Source organism: Pecten maximus, chromosome 18 (assembly GCF_902652985.1).
Source record: "Pecten maximus chromosome 18, xPecMax1.1, whole genome shotgun sequence".
NCBI lineage: Eukaryota > Metazoa > Mollusca > Bivalvia > Pectinida > Pectinidae > Pecten > Pecten maximus.
Genome location: NC_047032.1, coordinates 6,639,048 through 6,666,083, shown reverse-complemented (window position 1 = coordinate 6,666,083; position 27,036 = coordinate 6,639,048). Strand labels below are relative to the sequence as shown.

Genomic DNA, 27,036 nt, shown 5'->3' with positions numbered 1-27,036 from the left:
GGTTTATCAAGTCTCTCTCTATATTGTCACCCGGTTTATCAAGTCTCTCTCTATATTGTCACCCAGTTTATCAAGTCTCCCTCTATATTGTCACCCAGTTTATCAAGTCTCCCTCTATATTGTCACAAATATTAACTTTTATACCTTATTGTGTACAAACATTTTCTGTCATTATAAATTCTAACAAAGAACAAGACAGTTAATTCAAAGAAAATACATGTATCAAAATTCACTTTTACAATTGATGAAAACTATAAAATTTTGTTCAGCAGTAATTTTTCTGGTTACATGGTTCTACCATTCAACACACATAATAATAATCTATCGGAGGTTTTATTTTAAATATTTTTAGTTGTCAATTTTTTTTGCATATTGCTGTATTTTTTCCTTTTTAAATCTGTGTTTTCCTGAGATATATATATTTGAGTAAAATATGGAAGGAATTCATTCACGAAAAAAATTAGACTGTATCATCCATGTTAATAATAAACAAGAAATATCTTTAAAAAAGATAAACGGCATAGTTTTAATGCTGGTGGTTATAATGTAAAACTGATGGTGAAATAAATCAACGAACTAATGTGTCTCAGCACAGATAACAAAATTATATCAGTTTGAATCATTTTTGGTGATAATAAGACTCCATTTGAATCAGGAATATAATTTCATTAATGTGTCATTTAAACAGATAACCTACTTATTCAGTTTGCATTCAGTCTTATCTTTGTTTTTCGTTTTTAACTGCATATCTGCATTTTGAATTTACCTCTACATTGACCAATCACATACTTCATCTTGACCAGTAACGACACCTGTCGCATCATATCCGGGGGAAAAAGATAATTATACGGCTATTCCGAAAAAAATGTAAAAAATATAACTTAAACAACCTCACCTAGTTCATTCAGCTATACAGTTGAAGGATATTTTTTTGTTTATAAAATTCTAATTTATCTCCAGAAAAATATTTTAAATCATAATCATAACTGAATATTTGTTAATTGAATATAAATCACAGAAAGAACAAAATTTTGTTGCTGTTAAATTTCAAAATATAAGCTGAAAAGAAGAAATTTGAATCTATTTAATCAAATTACCCTCATTACAGGTTTGTAGTGGGTATTGTACAAAGAGTTGTTTTTTTGATTACACGAGGTCTCTCTTATAATTTGAATAGACATTCTAAAGATAAGTCGAAACCATTATAAAAGTTTATTGGGATGACTTAAACTCGGGACTCAAATCAGGACCAGAATCTGACTTTCAAATTTAACGACCTATTGACCACTGAGGTGTACGACCTATTGACCACTGAGGTGTACGACCTATTGACCACTGAGGTGTACGACCTATTGGCCACTGAGGTGTACGACCTATTGACCACTGAGGTGTACGACCTATTGACCACTGAGGTGTACGACCTATTGACCACTGAGGTGTACGACCTATTGACCACTGAGGTGTACGACCTATTGACCACTGAGGTGTACGACCTATTGACCACTGAGGTGTACGACCTATTGACCACTGAGGTGTACAGAGTTATGTCAAATCTTGCATTTTCAGCTCTAACTGTTCTCAAAAAATTTGTTCTAATCTTTGAACAATTCATGTTTCATTTCCTTTCAATTTATCACTGAAATAAGAATAATCAGACAACATTTTTATATGACAGTTGCATAACAAATATCAAAATTACATATGTCAGTCTATCCAATCAGAAACTGTCTGAAGTTGCAATTTTTATAAATGCATACAAAAATGAAATTTTCAGTTGGAATGATTTGAAGATCAGATTATTGATACTTTTAGTTTATCAAACTGATTTACCAACACTTTAAAATGAAAATGTAAACAATCAAAAGTAAAATAAATAAAATCAAAGATTAGGCGATACCAACTTATTGAAAAAAGTTCGCATTCTTGGGGAAAAAAAAAAATTATCTATCCAAAAGACTTCTCTAGATATTTTTAGGAAAGATCGATACATTTATTTTGCATTAAATGAATTTCATGTCAATCAGTAGATGAAGGGAGGCAAGCTAATAGTTATTCCCCTTTAATACAGTAAGAGGTGCAGTATTCTAAAAGGCAATTATCAAATAAAGCACCAAATATTCTTGCAGAGTATGAAACATTTAAACAGTTCATAAAATTAATCAGACACAGTGATATTTTGACATATAGAAGACAACATTTAATATAGATAATTATTTATAATATTCATCAAACCCGACAATGAGGCACCTTCATCGTATATCATTTTACAATTATTAATCAAAATCTAACAATTAACACAACCCCATACACCGTCCAACCTTGTTTTTCAATGTAACAAAACCTATTTTGTATTTCGTTATGAATTCCACATCTTCAATAAAATATTTTATTGTACTAAATAGCTTACAAAACACATTCTTTTCTCATTTTTATCCTGAAATAAGCCAAGAGCCCAAACAGATAAACTATGACTTGAAGTAGTGGTTGGACATTTCGCAAGACAATAAATTTGCAACTGTCAGCATTTTTACCAGACATGAGCTTATTACCAGACATGGGCTTATTTCCAGACATGGACTTATCACCAGACGTGGCTTATCGCAGGATAAAAACAATGAAACTGGTAGTGAAAGATATAGAGTTGTTCATGTTTTGGAGTCGTAAGTCCAGCATACAGTTAACCAGTACATGTACGGAAAGCTGAAAACCCTGTGTTTCAGCTTTAATGTCTTAAAAATAATACAGGCAAGAAAAGCCAAACAATTAGTAACTTATACAAACTGAAAAATTATAAAAGATCAAATGTTAACCAAATTAAAACACTTTTTCACCTTTCTTTTTGATTATGTCTTGAATGCATTAAAATCGAAATGGAAGGTGATTTACCTCCTATTTTTGGGATTTGAAACAAATCTGAAACCTTTATATTCGGGGAATATCTTTTATGATTTCATAAAATTAATGTGTTTATTTTTTTTTTTTTTTTATATTTTTTTAGATTTTGAAATTTCTTGTGACTTTCTGTTCAATTCTCGTTTCTGTTCCTGTACTTCATCAATGTCTTCGTACATATGAGAACGTAACGCACGAGTCGGATTTCCTCTCTCTTCCGAAGAGGGTTTCACTTCCTCATAAACATGATTCCTTTTTTTCTTATTGTCCGCTGGCGTTTGTCCGTCTTCCTTTTTTTGTTCCAACACGAAAACCTTTGCCTTTGCCTCCTCTACACTTTCATAATTAGGGTCAATGTCACAGTCAAGGTCATTTTCATTGACACAGTCCCTCACAGTCTGGTAATTGGGGTCAAGGGTCACCTTTCCGCTAGCACCCCGGATGTTTGGACTTGACGATTGAGGATCTCCGTAACTTGCTCTAGCTGCTGTTCCATATGGAGGCGAGTTGACAAAGCCACTTGGCGACAACTGCTCCGGTACAATGTGCCTAATTTCACTTTCCTCTGTGGATGACCTTGACCCCTGACGAACGTCGTGATGTGTCTTTGTCATGAGGTGAAGACTATCCAGAGAAGGCGGTGCAGGGACGCGAGCCTGCTGTTCTCCTGGGAACAAAAACATGTAAAGACAAATCACCTCGATATCTCTCATGGTAAAATATTTTAATACTTTAAACTTGATTGATATCTCTGGTGTTGAAGGATTTTTAAACTGGAAAAAAAATTCACTGATTAATAAATTCTTTTAAGCCTATTTAAAATTCCCCAGACCCCAATATTCATGCAAGGGCTGATATCATTACACAAAGTCTCATTCACAGTGAGAATGAAACGTCATCCTAAGACGGAGATAAATAGAATCTATAACTTGTATGAGTTTGAGATTGATTTTTTTCATATATTTCACTGAGTGATCCATTTTTGCCAACTCATCCGGCGGGAAAAGACAGCTGTGACTTACTATGACACAACAATAATGAATTGTCAAGGTCATGCTGTGACTTACTATGACATAATAATAATGAATTGTCAAGGTCATGCTGTGAGGCAATAATAATGAATTGTCAAGGTCATGCTGTGACATTATAATGAATTGTCAAGGTCATGCTGTGACGTGATGATGATGAATTGTCAAGGTCATGCTGTGACGTGATGATGATGAATTGTCAAGGTCATGCTGTGACATGATAATAATAAATTATCAAGGTCATGCTGTGACATTATAATGAATTGTCAAGGTCATGCTGTGACGTAATGATAATGAATTGTCAAGGTTATGCTGTGACGTGATGATGATGAATTGTCAAGGTCATGCTGTGACATGATAATAATGAATTATCAAGGTCATGCTGTGACATTATAATGAATTGTCAAGGTCATGCTGTGACGTGATGATAATGAATTGTCAAGGTTATGCTGTGACATGATAATAATGAATTATCAAGGTCATGCTGTGACATAATGATAGTGAATTGTCAAGGTCATGCTGTGACATAATAATAGTGAATTGTTAAGGTCATGCTGTGACGTGATGATAATGAATTGTCAAGGTCATGCTGTGACATGATAATAATCACTTGTCAAGGTCAAGCTGCGATGTAATAATAATGAATTGTCAAGGTCATGCTCTGACATAATAATGATGATTTGTCAAGGTCATGTCACCCCCTTTTTCATCCTACTACTATTTTGCTTCTGTTTTTGTTTCTCTCTTACACTCAGATTTGGATATCCCTGTCTCCATACTTTACAGGGTGGTCCCATGGTTACTTGGGAAACGAAATCTGTCTCTACCGGGGTGAGGAAAGACAGCTGATATAAGCTATGACATCATAATTTTGTTCCATGACGTCACTGTATTGCTTCTATGACATCATAAAATTGTTGTGAATGGGGACTCCTTGTCTTATTCTAAAGGTTTTTGTTTGGTGGCAGATGAATAATAAATATGTCTTATAGTCTTACAATTGGGTTGAGATATTGGTAAATATTGTCAAATATGACACCACAAATGCGATTTCTCAGAAAATCATACGAGGTTTGTAGTCTGGGTCAGTTTGTCTATATGAATGCTTTCTCTGGCCTAGGACACGAAACTGTGTTTTCTTTCCTTCAAAATATGATTTGAAAAGTTGTGCGGGCTTAAAATCCTTCCCTAAATGTGTACAATTTTACAGTTTATATCTACATACCTGAAGCTCCTATTTCAGCATAAAAGTCGTTTGGGAGGCTGTTTCGGTTCGGTACAGGGTTTGTGGGGGGAGGAGGTATGATCCCATCACCTGAACCTCCGATCTCTGCATAGAAGTCGTTAGGGAGACTGGCCCGGTTAGGAGCAGGGTTTGTGGGTGCCGCACGAATAACGCCATCACCTGAGCCTCCCTCCACCTTGCAAAGATATAAATAAATTTTACAAGAATTTTTCGGGATTTTTATAAATCCGAATTCCAGAAAAAATTACTGTAAAACAAAACTTTTTGATTGGATGATCCTGAAACCTGTACTTCATGTAAACATAATATACTGTAAAAGTGGATATTTTCGCGCGTTGAAATTTTCGCTTAGTCAGCCTCCAAACTGTTCGCGGCGGTGTGGATATTTTCGCGCTGTCACTCATGATGAAAATATATTTTCGCGCTGCGATGTCAGTGGGCATGTACGTAAAGTAAGATTTTTCAGAAAACTCCATTGAATGCTCGTGTCGGTCGGCCCTGTAAAAATACCAATACTTTGATCAACAGGTTAATGGGTTGTATGTGTGATCTTTGCAGTACGTCTGTGACAGAAAAAGATATATATATGTCACACATTTTAGCGTTGATGCAGTTTTTTGTGTTGAAAAGTACACCGCACGAGACAGCTGATTGCAACTTTAGGCCCCGACAATGTACATCGCAATGTACGATATTAGTACTCGTGTTGTATGGAAAACTAATTAAGAAATCATGCATGTATTGTCAAATACAGTGTTAACTTAGTATTATTTAATTGCGACTGAACATCTCTTTATAAGTGCCAATTACGCTAATTAGTAGACAGGCCACGCGAGGTGCCGCCCACGGTAAAGTTGAAAGGATTGGCCACCCGGTCATGCTGAGTGCTGTGATAAGCATTCATGTCCAGTCAAAACAAACGCAGGTGTCTCAATTAGCGATGGTTAATTTTGCAGGTATCAAATATGTTAGATATTTAAATTCATTGCAATAATGTATCAAAGTTTCAGATATAGATGAAATATATTACCGTGCAATGACTTTACGTTTCTATTACAAGTAAGTTAATCTTTTGTGTAACAAATGAAACCTGTGCTGTTTCGGGGCCTATAGCTACAAAAGGCCGAGCTCCTCCGAGATTAATCTGTACAGTAACGGTAACGTAGTAACGATCATAGTTATCACGAAATGAAGAAAATTTGATGATAAGTAAACATTGAATTAGATAAAATACTATCATTTTTCACATTACTTAAATTAGTTTATATCCATGCATGTCTCTTGATTGACCACGGACAACGTTACACATCACGGGCGATATGACGCTTGAATGCATATGGTATACCACTAGGAACTTGCGTCTTGGATTTTATTTGGTGGAAATATTCGCGTGTCAATATTTTCATGTGTTATTATGTTCGCATGTGGATAATTTCGCGGAGATTTGATTGTCGCGAAATAAGCGAAAATGTCCACGCCGCGAACATTTCCACTTTTACAGTACTGTTTATTGAATGTGTGTACAAAATTGAAAGTGTAAATTAGAAGTCATGCAACAAATTCTCTTTCACCAAAATTTCATATTTACTCACATACATGCAAGTCCCAATCTCGCAGTTTTCTCAGGATTTTTTTTCAAAAGTTTATTGAATGAATGTAACAAATTAGTAGTCATATAACAAATTTTCAAAATTCACCAAAATTTCATAGTATTTTCACTCATGAAAATTTACTTACTTCCCTAATGGCAAGTTTTCTTACCAATTAAAATAACCATTACCAATCCATCAAATAATTTACTGGGGCAGAAAAATACTTACTGTTGCATACATATTTTCCGTTTCTGCCACAGTTTCGTACATGTTGAGCGCGCGACGGGCATTTATGCTCGCCATTGACTCTCGTGACGTCAGTTTTATATAGCCGGGTTCCCTGCGTGGAGGACCTGTAATTACAGTAGAATTACAGCAGTTGTAAATATGTTTATCATATATATTTCATACAGACGTGTTCTGTAATTTCCTTCATACATCCCAGGAGTATTCATTTTCTCATCTGAAAATAGCCTTGAGATCTGGTGAAGTCGGCCATCTGTGTTCACTTTCACATATACGTGTAAAAATAAAAAATTAGGTATTGTTATTTATTTCTGTAGTTTAAGTATGAAATTCATGCAAAAGAAGCGACATTGAAAAATGTTTCTGCTTTTATTCTGATATATATGAAATAGGGTATATAGTTAGCTGTCCGAGTCAATATCTGGTAATGATACAAATAGTATGTGAAAATTCCGGTTTTATAAACAGAAGTCAATTCAATATATTATTCATCATTTTTTTTTTACCAAATTGTTACAAAATGCTACGTTTTATTTCTCATTGATTATCATTAAAAGGGTGGGTAATACATAGGATCCATAATTAATATGTTGAGGCATAGTGACGATCGATCATGACTTTTAACATGACCGAACAAAATTCAACAAGTCTGCTCACCTGCGTCCTGCGCAGTTTCTCCTTCAGCAGTTGAGGTTTGATTGACACTTGTGGCAGCTGGAGTCTGCGTTTGTGATTGGTTGACTGAAGTTGTGGGTGTGGCTTCACCACCAGGTGGCGCCTGTGTTGTTGTTGTTTCTTCTCTCCGGTAATTCCTCGGTGGTTCCGGGGGAAGTGTTAAGGGCTTGATCTCAGGAGGCGTGTCAGCCTTCACAACAGTTGCCACGGATGATGAGTCCGACCGATTTTTCACAACAACTGCATATTCATCCCCGCCTTCTTCAACTTTGAAAGTTTCCTCTAATTGAGATGCCCCGCCCACGGCCCCAGCTGGTACCTCCATACTATTACGAGTCACTGTTATTGTTGTCACCTGTTTTGTTTTCCGATTGGGATCCACAGTAGAATACGGATATTTCGGATCCTCTGTAATATCTACAAAAGCATCATCATCAACTTTGTTGTAAGGGTCGTCAACATCATCACCTTTTATCTTATTATAAGGGGGATCATCCCCCTTTATTCTATTATAGGGATCATCGTCTTCCACTCTGTTGTAAGGGTCAGTATCCTTGACCTTGTTGTATGGATCAGTGTCCTTGACCTTATTGTAGGGGTCAAAATCCATAAATGAACCGCCCGATTCTCCCTCCTCTTTAACCTTATTATATGGATCATCGTCCTTGACCCTATTGTAGGGGTCATCCTTCTCCGAGACCTGATTATACAGGTCATCATCTTTCACTTTATTGTAGGGGTCATCTTTCTCCTTGACCTCATTATAGGGGTCATCTTTCTCCTTGACCTTATTGTAGGGGTCATCTTTCTCCTTGACCTTATTATAGGGGTCGTCCTTCTCCTTGACCTTATTATAGGGGTCATCCTTCTCCTTGACCTTATTGTAGGGGTCATCCTTCTCTTTGACCTTATTGTAGGGGTCATCCTTTTCTTTGACCTTATTGTAGGGGTCATCATCTTTCACTTTATTGTAAGGGTCATCTTTCTCCTTGACCTTATTGTAGGGGTCATCTTTATCCTTGACCTTATTGTAGGGGTCATCAGTCTCTTTTACCTTATCTAACACACCATTTTTTTCTTTCAGTTTTGCATACGGATCCTCTTTCTCCTTAAGTTTTGCGTATGGATCTTCTTTGACCTTAACATTTGTTGGAAGCATCGGTTCCCGTTCATCGCTGACCATGGCATATTCATCATCATTTGAGGGTGGAACAATGTTAACCCGAGCTTTACCATTAAAATTTTGTGATTTTCGGCTGTCAGCCGCTCCTTGCTCCTTGACTGGAGTGTAGATGTTTTCCATGTTCACCTCTGCGTAATCCGTATCAGGAACACTTGGCTTTCGTTCTTTGATTTTCACCGATCCATCTTCACCGAGAATGACATGGTCATAGTTTGACCCACGTTTATTACCCTGATTCACCATTTTATTCAAATGATCGTAATCATCCTCGGGGTCCTCATCCATTTTCAATGTCCGATTGACCGTTCCGTTACCCTGAGGTGGTGCAGGTAGTTGTCGTTGGTTGGCGTGGTGAGGAGAATGTCCGGGGCTCCGCTGGCTACCATTACTGATCCTAAATTGTCGAGGAATGAAAATAAAGATAAATTTGAACCAAAAAAAATATGTGTTAAACTTAAAATAGCTTTAACAGCAAAAAGCATGCTGGGTATTTCAAAAGCAATACATGTCCCCTACCAGCTCCCGCTATAAATAGTAACAGTGACCTTGACCTTGACCAAAAAACCCTGAAACTTGAAGTTAATCTGCAGATACTCAAACGGAAAACCGAGAGGACTGACTCACAGACAGTTTGGTTTGGTTTGGTTTATTTTGTTTAATGTCCTATTAACAGCCATGGTCATTTAAGGACGTGGCAGGTTTGGAGGTGCAGAAAAGCTGGAGTACCCGGAGAAAAACCACCGGCCTACGGTCAGTACCTGGCAACTGCATGCCCCACATAGGTTTCAAACTCGCAACCCAGAGGTGGAGGGCTAGTGTTAAAGTGTTGGGACACCTTAACCACTCGGCCACCGCGGCCCCTGACAGACAGACAGACAGACGGGGAGGAAACCTATACTTCCCTGGTTTCACCGGTAGGGGACTAATAATTATATCTATAAAATGGCATGTTTAATAAAGTGTTCAGTCAAAGTCACAAACAATGGCTGAATGCTGAATATCTGGAAGGCATGCCCACGTCAAATTTTTTATTGGTACCTTAAATACCGAAAAAAAAAAACCATGAAATATGTTTTTGGATGATATTTTGTTTACTAAATAGTTGTTTGTACACAACATTTAAAAACCCCGTCACAGTCTTCATGTTAGTAAATATCTATTTCTAACCTCGCGCCTTTGATCACGTGATGTTCTTGACCAATGGAAATACGTCAGGGGATAGCGCCACCTGCATTCATTTTCAAGCAGCGTGATTATTTGTAGCAGCAGTGTTTTATTCATCATCCACCATCCGCCCCACCTCCACCTTTGATAATTTGCAGTTTTCTTTACTGTGGTTTGTGTATAATTGTTTATATTATTTTATAATTACCTTTTAATATTTATATACTGTTGTTTTGTTTTGATTGCCTGTACTTTTCATGTGTATATGTTGTTTTTATTATATGTGTTTACTTATAATATTTATATTTATTACATGTCTTTTTTACTTGTTTCGGGCTCATTTGTTTAGGGGTAAGTAAGGCCTCATGGTGAGACAACACCTGGCAAGCTGGTCTGAGCATTGGATAAACCTACCTCCCTGATTCAGGTTGGGGCAGCCGGCTCGCAGCACCTTTTTGTACATCTGTGTTGGTTAATTATAAGCTTTATTTTGTTACAATGCAAGCTGTCACATTTTTATTTTTATTTTGGGCTGCTCTTCTTAGTAAGGAATAGTTAGAGGATATCACTCACAGTAATGAAGTTATCACGCCGTGATATTAGCACTTTTAAATTCGGGGAATTTCTTGCCCCCAATTCATTATATCATATTTTGTGTATTTATTTCTTATGTAGATGATATGCTTGGGATCGCCCAAGCTCGGGGGTCGCCCCATCTGAAACAGTCGTAGCAGAACTGCCTGCTTTTTAGCTACCAACTGCTTACTCTGTGGCTTGAGGTCGCTCAAGCTAGGTTTCTCTCCTCTCTATTAGTCATAGCTAGCTAAGCTATGATCGCTCTAGCTTGGGGGTTGCATGCCCCTATAGTATAATTAGTATCTTAATTGTTTAGGTGTATCTTTTTAGTAGCGAGTAAAAATTTATTATGTAATATTGTTAGTTGATGTTATTTAGTTGTAAGAATGAGCAGCCCCTAAGAATGCCAAAACCTTTAGGTAATATTTAATATGAGCCTGAACAAGTTATTGGTTCCATTCAATAAATTTTTGACTTTCATACTGTTTTGGTGTGTTGTGTATAAATGCTGAAATTAAATATAGCTTGAAGTTTGGGGTGTGCAAATTCTAGCTTAGGTGTTTTCAATTTTTTTTTCTCGGAAAAAGGTTTCAAATTAGATTATTATACCTCATGTGTATAACAGTGCCTGTGATTAGCCCAAACGCATCACGTGGAAGGGGGGCCCAAACGCATCACGTGGAAGGGGGGCCCAAACGCATCATGTGGAAGGGGGGCCCAAACGCATCACGTGGAAGGGGGGCCCAAACGCATCACGTGGAAGGGGGGCCCAAACGCATCACGTGGAAGGGGGGCCCAAACGCATCACGTGGAAGGGGGGGTAAAACATGATATCTCCCTGAGGTGTGTGAGCCAGGGAGATAAATATCATTATATCTCCCTGGACGGCGTGCCCCCATGACGACCCCCACATTCTGTTGCGAGGAGTTGTCTCCCTTCCAGTTATTTACAAATGGCAGACGAATAGAAACGCAAACGTTTTCGTGCAGTCTAAAAGAAACGGTCAATAACACCTTGACTTGGAATTGTATCAATTGAGCGACCGGGATCACAGGGGTTTGTAATAAAAATGATATTTCATATCATCAGTTTATTTTTTAGTATCATTATTACCGATTATTTTTCGGTATAATAAACAACTTATGGCCCTGGATGCAGGGTAATATGAATGTTTGTCTACCCTCAGCTCTAATATTTCCCTCGGGCAAGCCCTCAGGGAAATATGATACCTTCGGGTAAACAAACCTTCATATTTCCCTGCATCCAGGGCCATAAATGCATAATATCCACCATCTTGGAAAAGGTGGAATTGACCTTTGACCTTTAGATCCAACTACACTGTTTAGAACTTGAAGATTGAAAACTTAAGAAATTCTTACCTAAGGCTGCCCCCTGCTTGACCATTCTCCACAGGAACCAGACCACTGTCCACATCTATGGTCACATTGTCTACAGCACCCTACAACAGTGAAACATGACTCTGGGGATCTTTGTAAAGGCTACAACGTTGTTTCCTTAGAATATGTTAAACTTGTTGTATATAGAGGATCTTACATAAACCAGCCATGTCAAATGGAATTTATCAAAAAAAAAAATCTTATACGCCACAAGACAAATTGTATATCAAATTATTGAATGAGCTTGAAATCTCATACAACACAGTCACATATGTGAAATGTCATTTACCATATAACTCCGATTTTATGAGAATATAAATGTTAACTTGAAATTAATGTTAATTCAAATGTGTCTTACAATATTTGTGACATAACCATATATTACATGGTAGAAACGACCAGTTATGTGATGAACAGTTACAGACAAATTAAAACAATATTTGTATCTATTCTTTGTTTAATGCCCCTTCAACAGCCATGGTCATTTAGAGGTGAAGACTATGTGTAGTAGCTGATAGCTAGCTCACTAAACAACAAACAGATTTTCAAATTAAGCATCAAAAAATTTGTTTCATTTCATTTTTGACAACTTTTCGATTAATTTTGATTTTCAATCTTGATCATTGAGACACTAATATTCACATTTATCAAAATTTCAACTGCGATGTCAAAATCTGGTGGCACAACCTGTTCAGAAGTAATTTGTAACAAAGTCTATATATATTTCAATATACACCATTACCAGATTTACCCACAAATAAACTCCCTGTAGTGATATATGTCTGAGACTGAACCGATTAATCTTTAGCCTGCAAATTACCCCTCCCCATTTGAATCCCTCTTTTGTCACAATTATATGGGGCTTAATTGAGAACAAATATGGTACAGGAAAAAAGTTTAACTTAACAGAAATTTCAATGAACAATATACGTTTCTCTGAAGATATTGTCTATTCTGCTTAAAAAAAACAACTAACTAGCGATAGGTTGATGAATTAAATGAATTCAATTTATACACCAGGGCCCAGTTGTTAAAAAGGTGATTAGCTTAATCACTTAATAAGTGAAAATCTCATTTACTTCAATACCTGTGTTTGTATATTTCCTTAAAGTGGACAGGTAGGAAGAGACAGAGCAATGTTATAGTCTCATAAAATTTTGTCAAGTTAGTTTTACCAGAAATGATTTTACCGGGATTTTAAGATTGTTGTTAAACTATGATTAGCCTAATCACTTTTTGAACAACTGGGCCCAGGTCTGACTAGACACAAATTAAAAGGCCTTACCCCTGCTGTGTCATGTCCAACTGTATATTTGCCAGTACTCAATGAGGTTTCCTTTGGTTTTCTGTAAGATATAAATACACTACAATACTGTACAATATATGTAGTAGAAAACCTTATGTCGGCAGTTATATCTAATGTTATGGAAATTTTCAGGCAAGGATCCAGGGCTGGAGTTGTACAGGGTGGAGGAGAGGGGGATGGAGCCAGAGAGAGTGGAGGAGAGGGGGATGGAGCCAGAGAGGATGGAGGAGAGGGTAATGGGGCCAGAGAGGGTGGAGGAGAGGGGGATGGAGCCAGAGAGGGATGGAGGAGAGGGTAATGGGGCCAGAGAGGGTGGAGGAGAGGGGGATGGAGCCAGAGAGAGTGGAGGAGAGGGGGATGGAGCCAGAGAGGGTGGAGGAGAGGGGGATGGAGCCAGAGAGGGTGGAGGAGAGGGTAATGGGGCCAGAGAGGGTGGAGGAGAGGGGGATGGAGCCAGAGAGGATGGAGGAGAGGGTAATGGGGCCAGAGAGGGTGGGAGGAGAGGGTAATGGGGCCAGAGAGGGTGGAGGAGAGGGGGATGGGGCCAGAGAGGGTGGAGGAGAGGGGGATGGAGCCAGAGAGGGTGGAGGAGAGGGGGATGGAGCCAGAGAGGATGGAGCCAGAGAGGGTGGAGGAGAGGGTAATGGGGCCAGAGAGGGTGGAGGAGAGGGGGATGGAGCCAGAGAGGGTGGAGGAGAGGGGGATGGAGCCAAGAGAGAGTGGAGGAGAGGGGGATGGAGCCAGAGAGGGTGGAGGAGAGGGGATGGAGCCAGAGAGGGTGGAGGAGAGGGGGGATGGAGCCAGAGAGGGTGGAGGAGAGGGGGATGGAGCCAGAGAGGATGGAGCCAGAGAGGGTGGAGGAGAGGGTAATGGGGCCAGAGAGGGTGGAGGAGAGGGGGATGGAGCCAGAGAGGGTGGAGGAGAGGGGGATGGAGCCAGAGAGGGTGGAGGAGAGGGGGATGGAGCCAGAGAGGATGGAGCCAGAGAGAATGGAGGAGAGGGGGATGGAGCCAGAGAGGGTGGAGGAGAGGGGGATGGAGCCAGAGAGGGTGGAGGAGAGGGGGATGGAGCCAGAGAGGATGGAGCCAGAGAGGGTGGAGGAGAGGGTAATGGGGCCAGAGAGGGTGGAGGAAGAGGGGGATGGAGCCAGAGAGGGTGGAGGAGAGGGGGATGGAGCCAGAGAGGGTGGAGGAGAGGGGGATGGAGCCAGAGAGGGGGGAGGAGAGGGGGATGGAGCCAGAGAGGGTGGAGGAGAGGGGGATGCAGCCAGAGAGGATGGAGCCAGAGAGGGTGGAGGAGAGGGTAATGGGGCCAGAGAGGGTGAGGAGAGGGGGATGGAGCCAGAGAGGGTGGAGGAGAGGGGGATGGAGCCAGAGAGGTGGAGTAGAGGGGGATGGAGCCAGAGAGGGTGGAGGAGAGGGGGATGGAGCCAGAGAGGATGGAGGCCAGAGAGGGTGGAGGAGAGAGGGTAATGGGGCCAGAGAGGGTGGAGGAGAGGGGGATGGAGCCAGAGAGGGTGGAGGAGAGGGGGATGGAGCCAGAGAGGGTTGAGGAGAGGGGGATGGAGCCAGAGAGGGTGGAGGAGAGGGGGATGGAGCCAGAGAGGGTGGAGGAGAGGGGGATGGGGCCAGAGAGGGTGGAGGAGAGGGGGATGGAGCCAGAGAGGGTGGAGGAGAGGGGGATGGAGCCAGAGAGGGTGGAGGAGAGGGGGATGGAGCCAGAGAGGGTGGAGGAGAGGGGGATGGGGCCAGAGAGAGTGCAGGAGAGGGGGATGGGGCCAGAAGAGAGTGGAGGAGGAGAGGGGGGGGGATGGCCAGAGGGGGTGGAGGAGAGGGGGATGGGGCCAGAGAGGGTGGAGGAGAGGGGGATGGGAGCCAGAGAGGGTGGAGGAGAGGGGGATGGGCCAGAGAGAGTGAGGAGTAGTGGGAATTGAGACAGAGAGGGTGGAGGAGAGGGGGATGGGGCCAGAGAGAGTGGAGGAGAGGGGGATGGGGCCAGAGAGGGTGGGAGGAGAGGGGGATGGGGACAGAGAGAGTGGAGGAGAGGGGGATGGGGGCCAGAGAGAGTGGAGGAGAGGGGGATGGAGCCAGAAGAGGTGGAGGAGAGAGGGGGATGGGCCAGAGAGAGTGGAGGAGAGGGGGATGGGGCCAGAGAGAGTGGAGGAGAGGGGGATGGGCCAGAGAGAGTGGAGGAGAGGGGGATGGGGCCAGAGAGAGTGGAGGAGAGGGGGATGGAGCCAGAGAGGAGTGTGAGGAGATGGGGATGGGGCCAGAGAGAGGTGGAGGAGAGGGGGAGGGGCCAGAGGAGTGGAGGGGGGAGGGGGGGATGGGGCCAGGGGAGAGTGGAGGGAGGGGGATGGAGCCAGAGAGGGTGGAGGAGAGGGGGTGGGGCCAGAGAGAGTGGAGGAGAAAGGGGGGTGGAGAAGAGAGGTGGGGAGGGGGGGATGGAAACCAAGGGGAGGGGTGGAGGAGAAGGGGGGGGGGGCCAGGGAGAGGGGGGAAGGGGAGGGGATGGGGGCCCGAGAAAAATGGGGGGGGGAGAGGGGGGGATGGAGCCCCAGAGGTGGAGGAGAGGGGGATGGAGCCAGAGGGGAGGGAGGAGAGGGGGATGGAGCCGGAGGTGGAGGAGAGGGGGGTGGAACCAGAGAGAGTGGAGGGAGGGGGATGGAAACCGGGGGGAGGGAGGGGAGGGGGATGGGCCAGGAGAGAGGGGGAGAGGGGGATGGGGCCAAGATGGAGGAAAGGGGGATGGGGGCCAGAGAGAGTGGAGAAGGGGGGAATTGGGCCAGAGAGAGTGGAGGAGAGGGGGATGGGGCCAGAGAGGAGTGGAGTAGAGGGGGATGGAGCCAGAGAGAGTGGAGGAGAGGGGGATGGGGCCAGAGAGAGTGGAGGAGAGGGGATGGGGCCAGAGAGAGTGGAGGAGAGGGGGATGGGGCCAGAGAGAGTGGAGGAGAGGGGGATGGAGCCAGAGAGAGTGGAGGAGAGGGGGATGGAGCCAGAGAGGGTGGAGGAGAGGGGATGGGGCCAGAGAGAGTGGAGGAGAGGGGGATGGGGCCAGAGAGAGTGGAGGAGAGGGGGAACGGGGCCAGAGAGAGTGGAGGAAGAGGGGGATGGAGCCAGAGAGAGAGTGGAGGAGAGGGGGGATGGAGCCAGAAGGAGGTGGAGGAGAGGGGGATGGGGGCCAGAGAGGAGTGGAGGAGAGGGGGATGGAGGCCAGAGAGGTGGAGGAGGGGGGATGGGCCAGAGAGAGTGGAGGAGAGGGGGATGGAGCCCGAGAGAGTGGAGGGGGAGGGGGATGGAGCCCAAAAGAGATTTGGGGGAGAGGGGGGGATGGAGCCAGGGGAGGGGGAGGAGAGGGGGAAAGGGGCCAGGAGAGGGGGTAAATGGGGGTTTAGACAGAGAGAGTGGAGGAGGGGGGGGATGGAGCCCGAGGAGGGGAGGGGAAAAGGGGGGAGGGGCCCCGAGGAGTGGGGGAAAGGGAAAAGGGGGGTGGAGCCAAAAGAGTGGGGGAGTTTTTTTTAGTGGGGAAAAATTTAGACAGAGAGGGTGGAGTAGAGGGGGATGGGGCCCCGAGAGGGTGGGGTAAAGGGGGGATGGGGGCCCGGGGGGTGGAGGAGAGGGGGATGGGGGCCCGAGAGGGTGGGGGAGGAGAGGGGGAGGAGGATTGGGGCCAGAGAGGGGGGAGGAGAGGGGGATGGAGCCAGAGAGAGTGGAGTAGAGGGGGATGGAGCCAGAGAGAGTGGAGGAGAGGGGGATGGAGCCAGAGAGGGTGGCGGAGATGGAGGAGAGGGGGATGGGGCCAGAGAGAAGTGGGAGGAGAGGGGGGGGGCCAGAGAGAGTGGGAGGGGGGGGGAGGGGGGGGGGAGAGAAAAGGGGGAGTAGTGGGAAATTTAGAAGAGAGAGTGGGGGGGAGAGGGGGATGGGGCCAAAAGAGGGGTGAAGGGGGAGTGGGGGATGGGGCCCCCGAGAGATGGAGGAGAGGGGGATGGAGCCAGAGGGGGGGAGGGAGGGGGGGGGATGGGGGTGGGGCCCGAGAGAGTGGAGTAGAGGGGGATGGAAAACCAAAAAAGAGAGTGGAGGAGAGGGGATGGAACCCAAAAGAGGGGGGGGGAGAGGGGGATTTGGGGCCCGAGAGGGGTGGGAAATAGGGGGGGAAATTTAGACAGAGAGAGTGGAGGAGAGGGAAAAAAAAGGGCCCCGAGAGAGTGGGGAGAGGGGGAGGGCAGAGAGAGGGGGGGAGAGGGGGATGGAGCCAAAAGAGAGTGGAGGAGAGGGGGATGGAGCCAGAGAGAGTGGAGGAGAGGGGGATGGAGCCAGAGAGAGTGGAGGAGAGGGGGATGGAGCCAGGAGAGTGGAGGAGAGGGGGATGGAGCCAGAGAGAGTGGAGGAGAGGGGGATGGAGCCAGAGAGAGTGGAGGAGAGGGGAATGGGGCCAGAGAGAGTGGAGTAGTGGGAATTGAGACAGAGAGAGTGGAGGAGAGGGGGATGGAGCCAGAGAGAGTGGAGGAGAGGGGGATGGAGCCAGAGAGAGTGGAGGAGAGGGGGATGGAGCCAGAGAGAGTGGAGTAGTGGGATTGAGACAGAGAGGGTGGAGTAGAGGGGGATGGGGCCAGAGAGGGTGAGTAGAGGGGATGGGGCCAGAGAGGGTGGAGGAGAGGGGGGATGGGGCCAGAGAGGGTGGAGGAGAGGGGGATGGGGCCAGAGAGGTGGAGTAGAGGGGATGGAGCCAGAGAGAGTGGAGTAGAGGGGATGGAGCCAGAGAGAGTGGAGGAGAGGGGGATGGAGCCAGCAGAGAGAGGTGGAGGAGAGGGGATGGGGCCAGAGAGAGTGGAGGAGAGGGGATGGGGGCCAGAGAGAGTGGAGGAGAGGGGGATGGGGCCAGAGGAGAGTGAGAGTAGTGGGAATTGAGACGAGAGAGTGGAGGAGAGGGGGCTGGGGCCAGAGAGAGTGGAGTAGTGGGGGATGGGGCAGAGAGAGAGAGTGGAGGAGAGGGGGAGGAGCCAGAGAGGTGGAGGAGGAGGGGGATGGGGCCAGAGAGAGTGGAGGAGAGGTGGGATGGGGAAGAGAGAGTGGAGGAGGAGGGGATGGGGCCAGAGAGGGTGGAGAGAGGGGGATGGGCGCCAGAGAGAGTGGAGGAGAGGGGGATGGGAGCAGAGAAGAGTGAGCGGAGAGGGGGATGGGCGCCAGAGAGAGTGGAGGAGAGGGGGATGGGGCCAGAGAGAGTGGAGGAGAGGGGGGTGGGGGCCCGAGAGGGTGGGGGGAGAGGGGGGATGGGGCCAGAGGGGGTGGAGGAGAGGGGGATGGAGCCAAGAGGGGGGGAGGAGGGGGGGGGAAGGGAAGGGGAAAGAAGGGGGATGGAGGAGGGGGGGATGGGGCCAGGAGAGTGGAGAGGAGGGGGATGGGGCCAGCACGAGAGGGGGAGGCGAGGGGGATGGGGCCCAGAGAGAGGTGGAGGAGAGGGGGGTGGGGCCAGAGAGAGTGGAGTAGTGGGAAATTTAGACAGAGAGAGGGAGGAGAGGGGGGGGGGGTTTGGGGGGAGAGAGAAATGGAGGAGAGGGGGTGGGGCCCCCGAGAGAATGGAGGAGAGGGGGATTTGGGGAAAAAGAGAGTGGGAAATTAAAATGGGAATTGAGAAGAGAGAGTGGAGGAGAGGGGGATGGGGGGCCCGAGAGAGGGGAGGAGAGGGGGATGGGGCCAAAGGAAAAAGAATGGGGAAAGGGGGATGGGGCCCGAAAAGAGTTTGGAGGAGAGGGGGGTGGGGCCCAAAAGGGGGTGGAAATAGAGGGGGGGTGGGGCCAGAGAGAGTGGAGGAGAGGGGGGGATGGAGCCGAGAGAGTGGGAGGGGGGGGCCAGAGAGAGTAAGGGGGAGGGGGTGGGCCCGAGAGAGGGGGGGGGAGGGGGGTTTGGGGCCCAAAAGAGGGGGGAGGAAAAGAGGGGGGGGGGGGGCCAGAGAGGGTGGGGGAGAGGGGAATGGGCCAGAGAGAGTGGGGGGGGGAAAGGGAGGGAAAGAGGGGGGGAAAAATTTGGGCCAGAGAGAGTGGAGGAGAGGGAAATAGGGCTAGAGAGTGAGGAAAGGGAAATGGGGCCATAGAGAGAAGGGGAGAGGGGGGAGTGGAGGAAGGGGGGGGAAATGGGGGGCCCGAGAGAGAGAGAGGGGTGGGGGGAGGAGAGGGAAATGGGGCCAGGAGAGGGGAGAGAGGGAGGGAGATTTGGGGGGAAGGGGAAGGGGGGGAGTAAATGGGGGGGTTTAGGGCAGGGGAGAGTGGGGGGAAAAGGGGGAGGAGCCAGAGAGAGTGGGGGAGAGGGGGGGGAGCCAGAGAAAAGTGGAGGAGGGGGGAAAAGGGGCCAGAGAGAGTTTGGAGTTTGTGGGAAAATTTGGGCAGAGAGAGTGGGGGGGAGAGGGGGAGGGGGGGGCCAGAGAAGGGGGAGGAGAGGGGGGTGGAGGCCCAAAAGAGGGGGGGGAAGGGAAAAGGGGGGTGGGGCCAGAGAGAGTGGAGTAGTGGGAATTGAGACAGAGGGGGTGGGGGAGAGGGGGGGGGGGCCCCGAGAGGGTTTGGGAAATTAAGGGGGGGGAGGGGGGGAAAGAGAGGGTTGGGGGGGGGAAGGGGGTGGGGGAAGAGAGGGTTTGGGGGAGGGGGGGGGATGGGGCCCCAGAGGAAAAGGGGGGGAAATAGAAAGGGGGGTGGAGCCGGGGAGAGTTTGGGGTAGAGGGGGGGGTGGAGCCCAGAGAGAGTGGAGGAGAGGAGGGGGATGGAGCCAGAGAGGGTGGAGGAGAGGGGGATGGGGCCAGAGAGAGTGGGAGGAGAGGGGGATGGGGCCAGAGAGAGTGGAGGAGAGGGGGATGGGGCCAGAGAGAGGTGGAGTAGTGGGAATTGAGACAGAGAGAGTGGAGGAGAGGGGGGAGTGGGGCCAGAGAGAGTGGAGGAGTGGGGGATGGGGCCAGAGAGAGTGGAGGAGAGGGGGGATGGAGCCAGAGAGGGTGGAGAGGAGAGGGGGATGGAGCCAGAGAGAGTGGAAGTAGAGGGGATGGAGCCAGAGAGAGTGGAGGAGAGGGGGATGGAGCAGAGAGGGTGGAGGAGAGGGGATGAGGGGCCAGATAGAGTGGGAGTAGTGGGAATTGAGACAGAGAGAGTGGAGGAGAGGGAAATAGGGCCAGAGAGAGTGGAGGAGAGGGGGATGAGGAGCCAGAGAGAGTGGAGGAGAGGGGGATGGAGCCCGGGGAAAAGTGGAGGAGGGGGGAAAGGGGAAACCAAAAGAGGAGAAATGGAGGAGGGGGGGGATGGAGCCAGAGAGAGTGGGGGGGAGAGGGGGATGGGCCAGAGAGAGTGGAAAGGGGAGGGGGGGAGGGGCCAGAGAGAGTGAAGGAGAGGGGGGTGGAGCCAGAGGAGGGGAGGAGAGGGGGGGGGGTGGAGCCCAGAGAGGGTTGGGAGGAGAGGGGAAGGGGGCCCGAGAGAAATGGAGGAGAGGGAAAAAAGGGGCCAGAGAGAGTGGAGGAGAGGGAAATAGGGCCAGAGAGAGTGGAGGAGAGGGAAATAGGGCTAGAGAGTGAGGAAAGGGAAAGGGGGCCATAGAGAGAGAGAGAGAGAGTGGAGGAGAGGGAAATGGGGCCAGAGAGAGAGAGAGAGTGGAGGAGAGGGAAATGGGGCCAGAGAGAGAGAGAGAGTGGAGGAGAGGGGAACGGGGCCAGAGAGAGTGGAGTAGTGGGAATTGAGACAGAGAGAGTGGAGGAGAGGGGATGGAGGGCCCGAGAGAGAGTTTGGGGGAGAGGGGGGGTGGAGCCAGAGGGAGAGGGGAAAAGGGGAGGGGAAAGGGGCCAGAGAGGTGGGTAGTGTGGGGGATTGAGACAGAAGAAATGGGGGGAGAGGGGGGGTGGAGCCAGAGAGAGGGGAGGGAGGGGGGGTGGAGCCAGAGAGAGTGGAGGAAAGGGGGAGGGGGCCGGGGAGAGTGGAGTAGTGGGGAAATTTAGACAGAAAAGGGGGAGTAAAAGGGGGATTTGGGGGCCCGAGAGGGTGGGAAGTAGAGGGGGAGGGGGAAGGGGGGAGGAGAGGGTTTGGGGGAGAGGGGGATGGGGCCCGGGGAGGGGGGAGGGGAGGGGGGGGGGCAAAAGGGGGTTGGGGGGGGAAAGGTGGGGGAGCCCGAGAGAGTGGGGTAGAGGGGGATTTGGGGCCCGAGAGAAATGGAGGAAGGGGGAGGAGCCCAGTGGGGGGAGGAAGGGGGGGTGGGGCCAAAAGGGAGAGTGGAGGGAAAAGGGGGGTGGGCCCCGAGAGAGTGGAGGAAAAGGGGGTTATGGGGCCAGAAAGAGTGGGAAGTAGTGGGGGAAATGAGGGAAAAGAGAGGGGAGGAGGGGGGGAGGGGCCGAGAGAGTGGAAAGTAGTGGGGGATGGGGAGAGAGTGGAGGAGGGGGGGGATGGAGCCAGAGAGGGGGTGGAGGAGGGGGGGGGGGGAGGCCCAGAAGGGGTGGAGTAAAGGGGGGTGGGGCCAGAGAAGTGGGGGGGAGAGGGGGATGGAGGCCCGGAGGGTGGAGGGGGAGGGGATGGGGGAAAAGAGAGTGGAAATGTGGGAATTTAAAACAGAGAGAGTGGGGGGGAGAGGGGGGTGGGGCCCAGAGAGAGGGGAAAATAGTTTGGGAAATTTAGGGCGAGAGGGTGGAGGAAAAGGGGGATGGGGCCAGGAGAGTGGGGGGAGGAGGGGGATGGGGCCCCGAGAGGGTGGAGGAAGGGGGATGGGGCCCCCGAGGGGAGTGGAGGAGAGGGGGAGTGGGGCCAAGGGGAGAGTGGAGGGAGGAAAAGGGGGGGTGGGGCCAGAGAGAGTGGAGGAGAGGGGGATGGGGCCCCGAGGGGAGTGGAGGAGAGGGGGGGTGGGGGGCCCGAGAGAGTGGAGGGAAGGGGGGTGGGGGCCCCGAGAGAGGGGAGGAGAGGGGGTTTTGGGGGGGATTGGGAGGGGAGGGGTGGAGGAGAAACCAACGGGGGGGGGAGGAGAGGGGGATGGGGCCAGAAAAGAGGGGAGGAGAGGGGGGATGGGGCCCCGAGGAGTTTGGGGGAAGGAGAGGGGATGGGCCCCGAGGAGTGGGGGGGAGGGGGGGGGGGATGGAGCCAAAAGAGGGTGGAGGAGGAGGGGGTGGGGCAAGAGAAGGGAGGGGGGAGGGGGATGGAGCCAGAGAGAGGTTGGGGGGGGGGAGAGGGGGAAAGGAGCCCCGAGAGAGTGGAGGAGAGGGGGGGGGTGGGGGCCCGGAGAGTGGAGGAGAGGGGGGGTGGGGGCCAGAGAGAGGGAGGAGAGGGGGGGGGAGCCAAGAGGGGTGGAGGAAAAGGGGGGATGGAGACGGGGGGGAGGGGGAGGGAGGGGGATGGAGCCCCCGGGGGACGGGGTGGAGGAGAGGGGGGGGAGGGGGCCCGAGGGGGTGGGGGAGGGGGGATGGAGGCCCGAGGGGAGGGAGGAGAGGGGGATGGAGCCCCGGGGGAGGAAAAGGGGGAAGGGGGATGGGGGCCCGAAAGTGGAGGAAGGGGGGGTGGAGCCCGGGGAGTGGAAAAGTGGGGAATTTGGGGAGAGAGAGTGGAGGAGGGGGGTGGAGCCCAAAAAGAGTGGAGTAGAGGGGGGTGGAGCCAGGAAGGGGTGGGGGAGAGGGGGAGGAGCCAAAAAGGAGTGGAGTAGAGGGGGGAAGGAGCCAGAGAGAGTGGAGGGGAGGGGGATGGGGCCAAAAAGAGCGTGGGGTAGAGGGGGTGGAGCCCGAGAGAGGGGAAGGAGAGGGGGAGGGATGGAAAGGAGGGTGGAGGAGAGGGGGATGGGGCCAGAGAGAGGGAAATAGTGGGGGGTTGAGACAAAAAGGGGGGGAGGGAGGGGGGAAAAAGGGCCAGAGAGAGTTTTGGGGGGGAGGGGGATGGAGCCAGAGAGAGTGGGGGGAAGGGGGGGGATTTGGGGCCAAAAGGGGGAGGGAGGAGGGGGGATGGAGCCAGGAGAGTGGAGGAGAGGGGGATGGAGCCAGAGAGAAATGGAGGAGAGGGGGGGGTGGAGCCCGAAAAGGGTGGAGGAGGGGGGGGTGGAAACCAGAGAGAGTGGAGGAGAGGGGGGAGGGGCCCGAGAGAGGGTGGAGGGGAGGGGGGTGGAGCCAGAGAGAGTGGAAAGGAAAAGAGGGGAAATGGGGCCAGAGAGAGTGGAGTAGTGGGAATTGAGACAGAGGGGGAGTGGAGGAAGGGGGGGGATGGAAGCCAGAGAGGTGGAGGGGGAGGGGGATGGGCCCCGAGAGAGTGGAGGGGAAAGGGGGGTGGAAACCAGAGAGGGGTGGAGTGGGGGAATTGAGACAAAAGGGGGTGGGTGAGGGGGATGGGGGGGAGAGGGTGGGGTTAAAAGGGGGAGGGGGGCCAGAGAGGGTGGGGGGAGAGGGGGGGGTGGGGCCCGAGAGGGTGGAAAGGGGAGGGGGGGGGGGCCAGAGGGGTGGGGTAGGGGGGATGGAGCCCGAGAGAGGGGGTGGGGGGAAAATAGAGGGGGATGGGCCAGAGAGAGTGGAGGAGAGGGGGGGGTGGGCAGGGGAGGGGGAGGAGAGGGGGATTGGGGGCCCGGAGAGTGGAGGAGAGGGGGATGGGGGGCCCGAGGAGTGGAAAGGGGAGGGGGGGTTTGGGGGCCCGGGGAGGGGGTGGGGGGAAAGTAGTGGGAATTGAGACAGAGGAAAGGGGGGGAGGGGGATTGGGGGGCCCGAGAAAGGGAGTAGTGGGGGGGGGATGGGGCCAGAGAGAGGGGAGGAGGGGGGGATGGAGCCAGAGAGGGTGGGGGGGAGAGGGGATGGAGCCAAAAAGAGAGTGGGGGTAGAGGGGGGGAGCCAGAGGGGGAGTTGGTTTTTTGGGGAGGGGGGGGAGCCAGAGGGGTGGAGGATGAGGGGGAAGGGGGGGGCCCGAGAGAGTGGAGTAGTGGGGGAATTGGGGACAGAGAGAGTGGAGGGGAGGGAAATAGGGCCAGGGGGAGGGAGGAGAGGGGGATGGAGGCCCGAGAGAGTGGAGGAGGGGGGGGATGGGGGCCAGAGAGAGGGAGGAAAAGGGGGATGGGCCGGGGAGGGGGAGGAAAAGGGGGGTGGAGCCAGAGAAATGGGGAGAGGGTGGGGGGGAGAGAGAGAGTGGAGGAAAAAGGGGGATGGAGGGCCCGAGAGGGGGAGGAGAGGGGGATGGAGCCAAAAAGAGAGTGGAGGAGAGGGGAAAAGGGGCCAGGGGGGAGTGGGGGGTAGTTGGGGAATTTAAAAGAGAAAAGTGGGGGGAGGGGGGGGGGGGGAAACCAGAGAGAGTGGAGGAAGAGGGGGGTGGGGCCAGAGGGGAGTGGGGGGGAAAGGGGGAAAGGAGCCAAAAGGAAAAGGGGAGTAGTGGGAAAATTTAGGGCAGGAGGGTGGGTAAAAGGGGGGGTGGGGCCAAAAGAGGGTGGAGAGAGGGGGATGGGGGGCCCGAGAGGGTGGAGGAGAGGGGGGTGGGGCCCCGGGGGGGGGAGGAGAGGGGATGGGGCCAGAGAGGGGGGGGAGTAGAGGGGGATGGAGCCAAAAAGGGGAGTGGAGTAAAAGGGGGGGAGCCCGAGAGGGGGTGGAGGAGAGGGGGATGGAAACCCCCGGGGGGGTGGGGAGGGGGGTGGGGCCAGGGGAGAGTGGAGGGGAGGGGGAGGGGGGCCCGAGAGAGTGGGGGGGGAGAGGGGGGATGGGCCCGAGAGAGTGGAAATAAATGGGAAATTTAGACCGGGGAGAGTGGGGGGGAGGGGGGGGATGGGGCCAGAGAGAGTGGAGTAGAGAGGGATGGAGCCAGAGAGGTGGGGAGAGGGGGATGGAGCCCGAGAGGGGTGGGAGGGGGGGAAGGGGAGGGGGGATGGGGCCAGGGGAGAGTGGAAGGGGAGGGGGGTGGGGCCCCGAGAGAGTGGGGGGGAGGGGGGGGGATGGGGGGCCCGAGGGGGGTGGGGGAAGGGGGGGATGGGGCCAGAGAGAGTGGAGGGAGGGGGATGGAGGCCAGAGAGAGAGTGGGAGAGGGGGATGGGGCCCGAAAAGAGTGGGGAGAGGGGGAGGGGCCAGAGAGGGGGGGGGGGAAGGGGGAGGGGGAGGGGCCCGAGAGGGTGGGGAGAGGGGGGATGGAGCCCGAAAAGGGTGGGGGAGAGGGGGTGGAGCCAGAGAGAGTGGAAGTAGGGGAATTTAGCAGAGGAGTGGAAAGGAAAAGGGGGGGGTGGGGGCCCGAGAGAGTTTGGGGAGAGGGGGATGGGGGCCGAGAGGGGGGAGGGGGAGGGGGGGATGGGGCCAGGAGAGGTTTAGGAAGAGGGGAGGGGCAGAGAGGGTGGAGTGGGGGGAATTGGGAAGGGGAGGGGGTGAGGGGGGGGGGGGGGGGCCAAGGAAAAGGGGGGGGTGGAGGAGGGGGAGGGGGATGGGGGGGGAGAGAATGGGGGAGAGGGGGATGGGGGCCCGAAAAAAAAAGGGGGGGGGAGTAGGGGGAAATTTAGACAGAAAAGAGTGGAGGGGAGGGGGTGGGGCCCCGAGGAGGGGGCAAAAGGGGGTGGGGGGCCGGAAGGGGGGGGGGAGGGGGGGGGGGGGATGGGGCCAGAGAGGTGGAGGAGAGGGGAAAGGGGCCAGAGAGAGGGGGGTAGGGGGGGGGGTTGGGGGCCCGAAGAGTGGGGGGGGAGAGGGGGGGGGGGGGGAGGGCCCCGAGAGAGTGGGGGAGAGGGGGGGAATTGGGGGCCCCCCCCGAAGAAATAAGGAGGGGGGGGGAGGAGCCAGAGAGGGTGGAGGGAGGGGGGGATGGGCCCCCGAGAGGGTGGGGAAATAGAGGGGGGAAAGGGGCCAGAGGGAGTGGGGGGGGAGAGGGAAATAGGGGCCCGAGAGGTTTGGGGGGAGAGGGAAATAGGGCCAGAGAGGTGGGGAGAAGGGGAAAAAGGGTTTGAGAGGAGGAAAAGGGGGAAATGGGGCCCTAGAGAGGAAAAGAAGAGAGTTTGGGGGAGAGGGGGAAAGGGGCCCGGGGAGGGAGAGAGGAAATGGAGGAGGGGAAAAGGGGCCGAGAGAGGGGGGAGAGTGGAAGGGGGAGGGGAACGGGGGCCCGAGGAGTGGAAATAGTGGGAAGAAAGGGAAAATGGGGAAAAGGGGGAGGAGGGAAGAGGGGGATGGAGAGGAGGGGGAGGGAGGGGGAGGGGCCCGAGAGAGTGGAGGAGAGGGGAATGGGGCCCGAGAGAGGGGGAAATAGTGGGAATTGAGGGGCAGGGGGGAGAGGGAGGAAGAGGGGGGTGGGGCCCCGAGAGAGTGGAGGAGAGGGGGATGGAGCCAGAGAAGTGGAGGAAAGGGGGGATGGGGCCAAAAGGAAGTGGGGTTGGGGAAATTTAGAAAGAGGGGGTGGAGTAGAGGGGGATGGGGGCCCAAAAGGGGGGAGTAGAGGGGGGTGGGGCCCGAGGGGTGGAGGGGGAGGGGGATTTGGGGGCCCGAGAGGGTGGAGGAAGGGGGGGATGGGCCAGAGAGGGGGAGTAGGGGGGGGTGGGGCCAGAGAGGGGGGGAGTTTGAGGGGGATGGAGCCAGAGAGAGGGGAAGGAGAGGGGGGGGGAGCCAAAAGAGGGTTTGGGGGAGAGGGGGGTGGGGACAGAGAGAGTGGAGGAAGGGGGGTGGGGGCCCGAGAGAAATGGGGAGAGGGGGAAGGGGGCCAGGAGGGGTGGAGTAGGGGGAAATTGGGCGAGAGAGGGTGGAGGAGAGGGGGAATGGGCCAGAGAGAGTGGAGGAGAGGGGGATGGGGCCAGAGAGAGTGGA

At 51.6% G+C, this 27,036-nt stretch overlaps 1 protein-coding gene across 1 annotated transcript in view; it reads right to left on the bottom strand.

Moving 5' to 3' along the window:
• Nucleotides 1-2,945: 2,945 nt before the first annotated feature.
• LOC117316198 overlaps nucleotides 2,946-27,036 on the bottom strand; it is a 50,594-nt gene continuing 26,503 nt past the window's right edge. The window contains exons 4-9 of the mRNA XM_033870720.1: nucleotides 13,285-13,345; nucleotides 11,982-12,061; nucleotides 7,662-9,256; nucleotides 6,987-7,111; nucleotides 5,146-5,341; nucleotides 2,946-3,559 (exon numbers count right to left, since the gene is read on the bottom strand). Coding sequence (XP_033726611.1) covers nucleotides 2,985-3,559; nucleotides 5,146-5,341; nucleotides 6,987-7,111; nucleotides 7,662-9,256; nucleotides 11,982-12,061; nucleotides 13,285-13,345 — 2,632 coding nt within the window. The 3' untranslated portion in view covers nucleotides 2,946-2,984. The remainder of the gene's footprint in view (nucleotides 3,560-5,145; nucleotides 5,342-6,986; nucleotides 7,112-7,661; nucleotides 9,257-11,981; nucleotides 12,062-13,284; nucleotides 13,346-27,036) is intronic.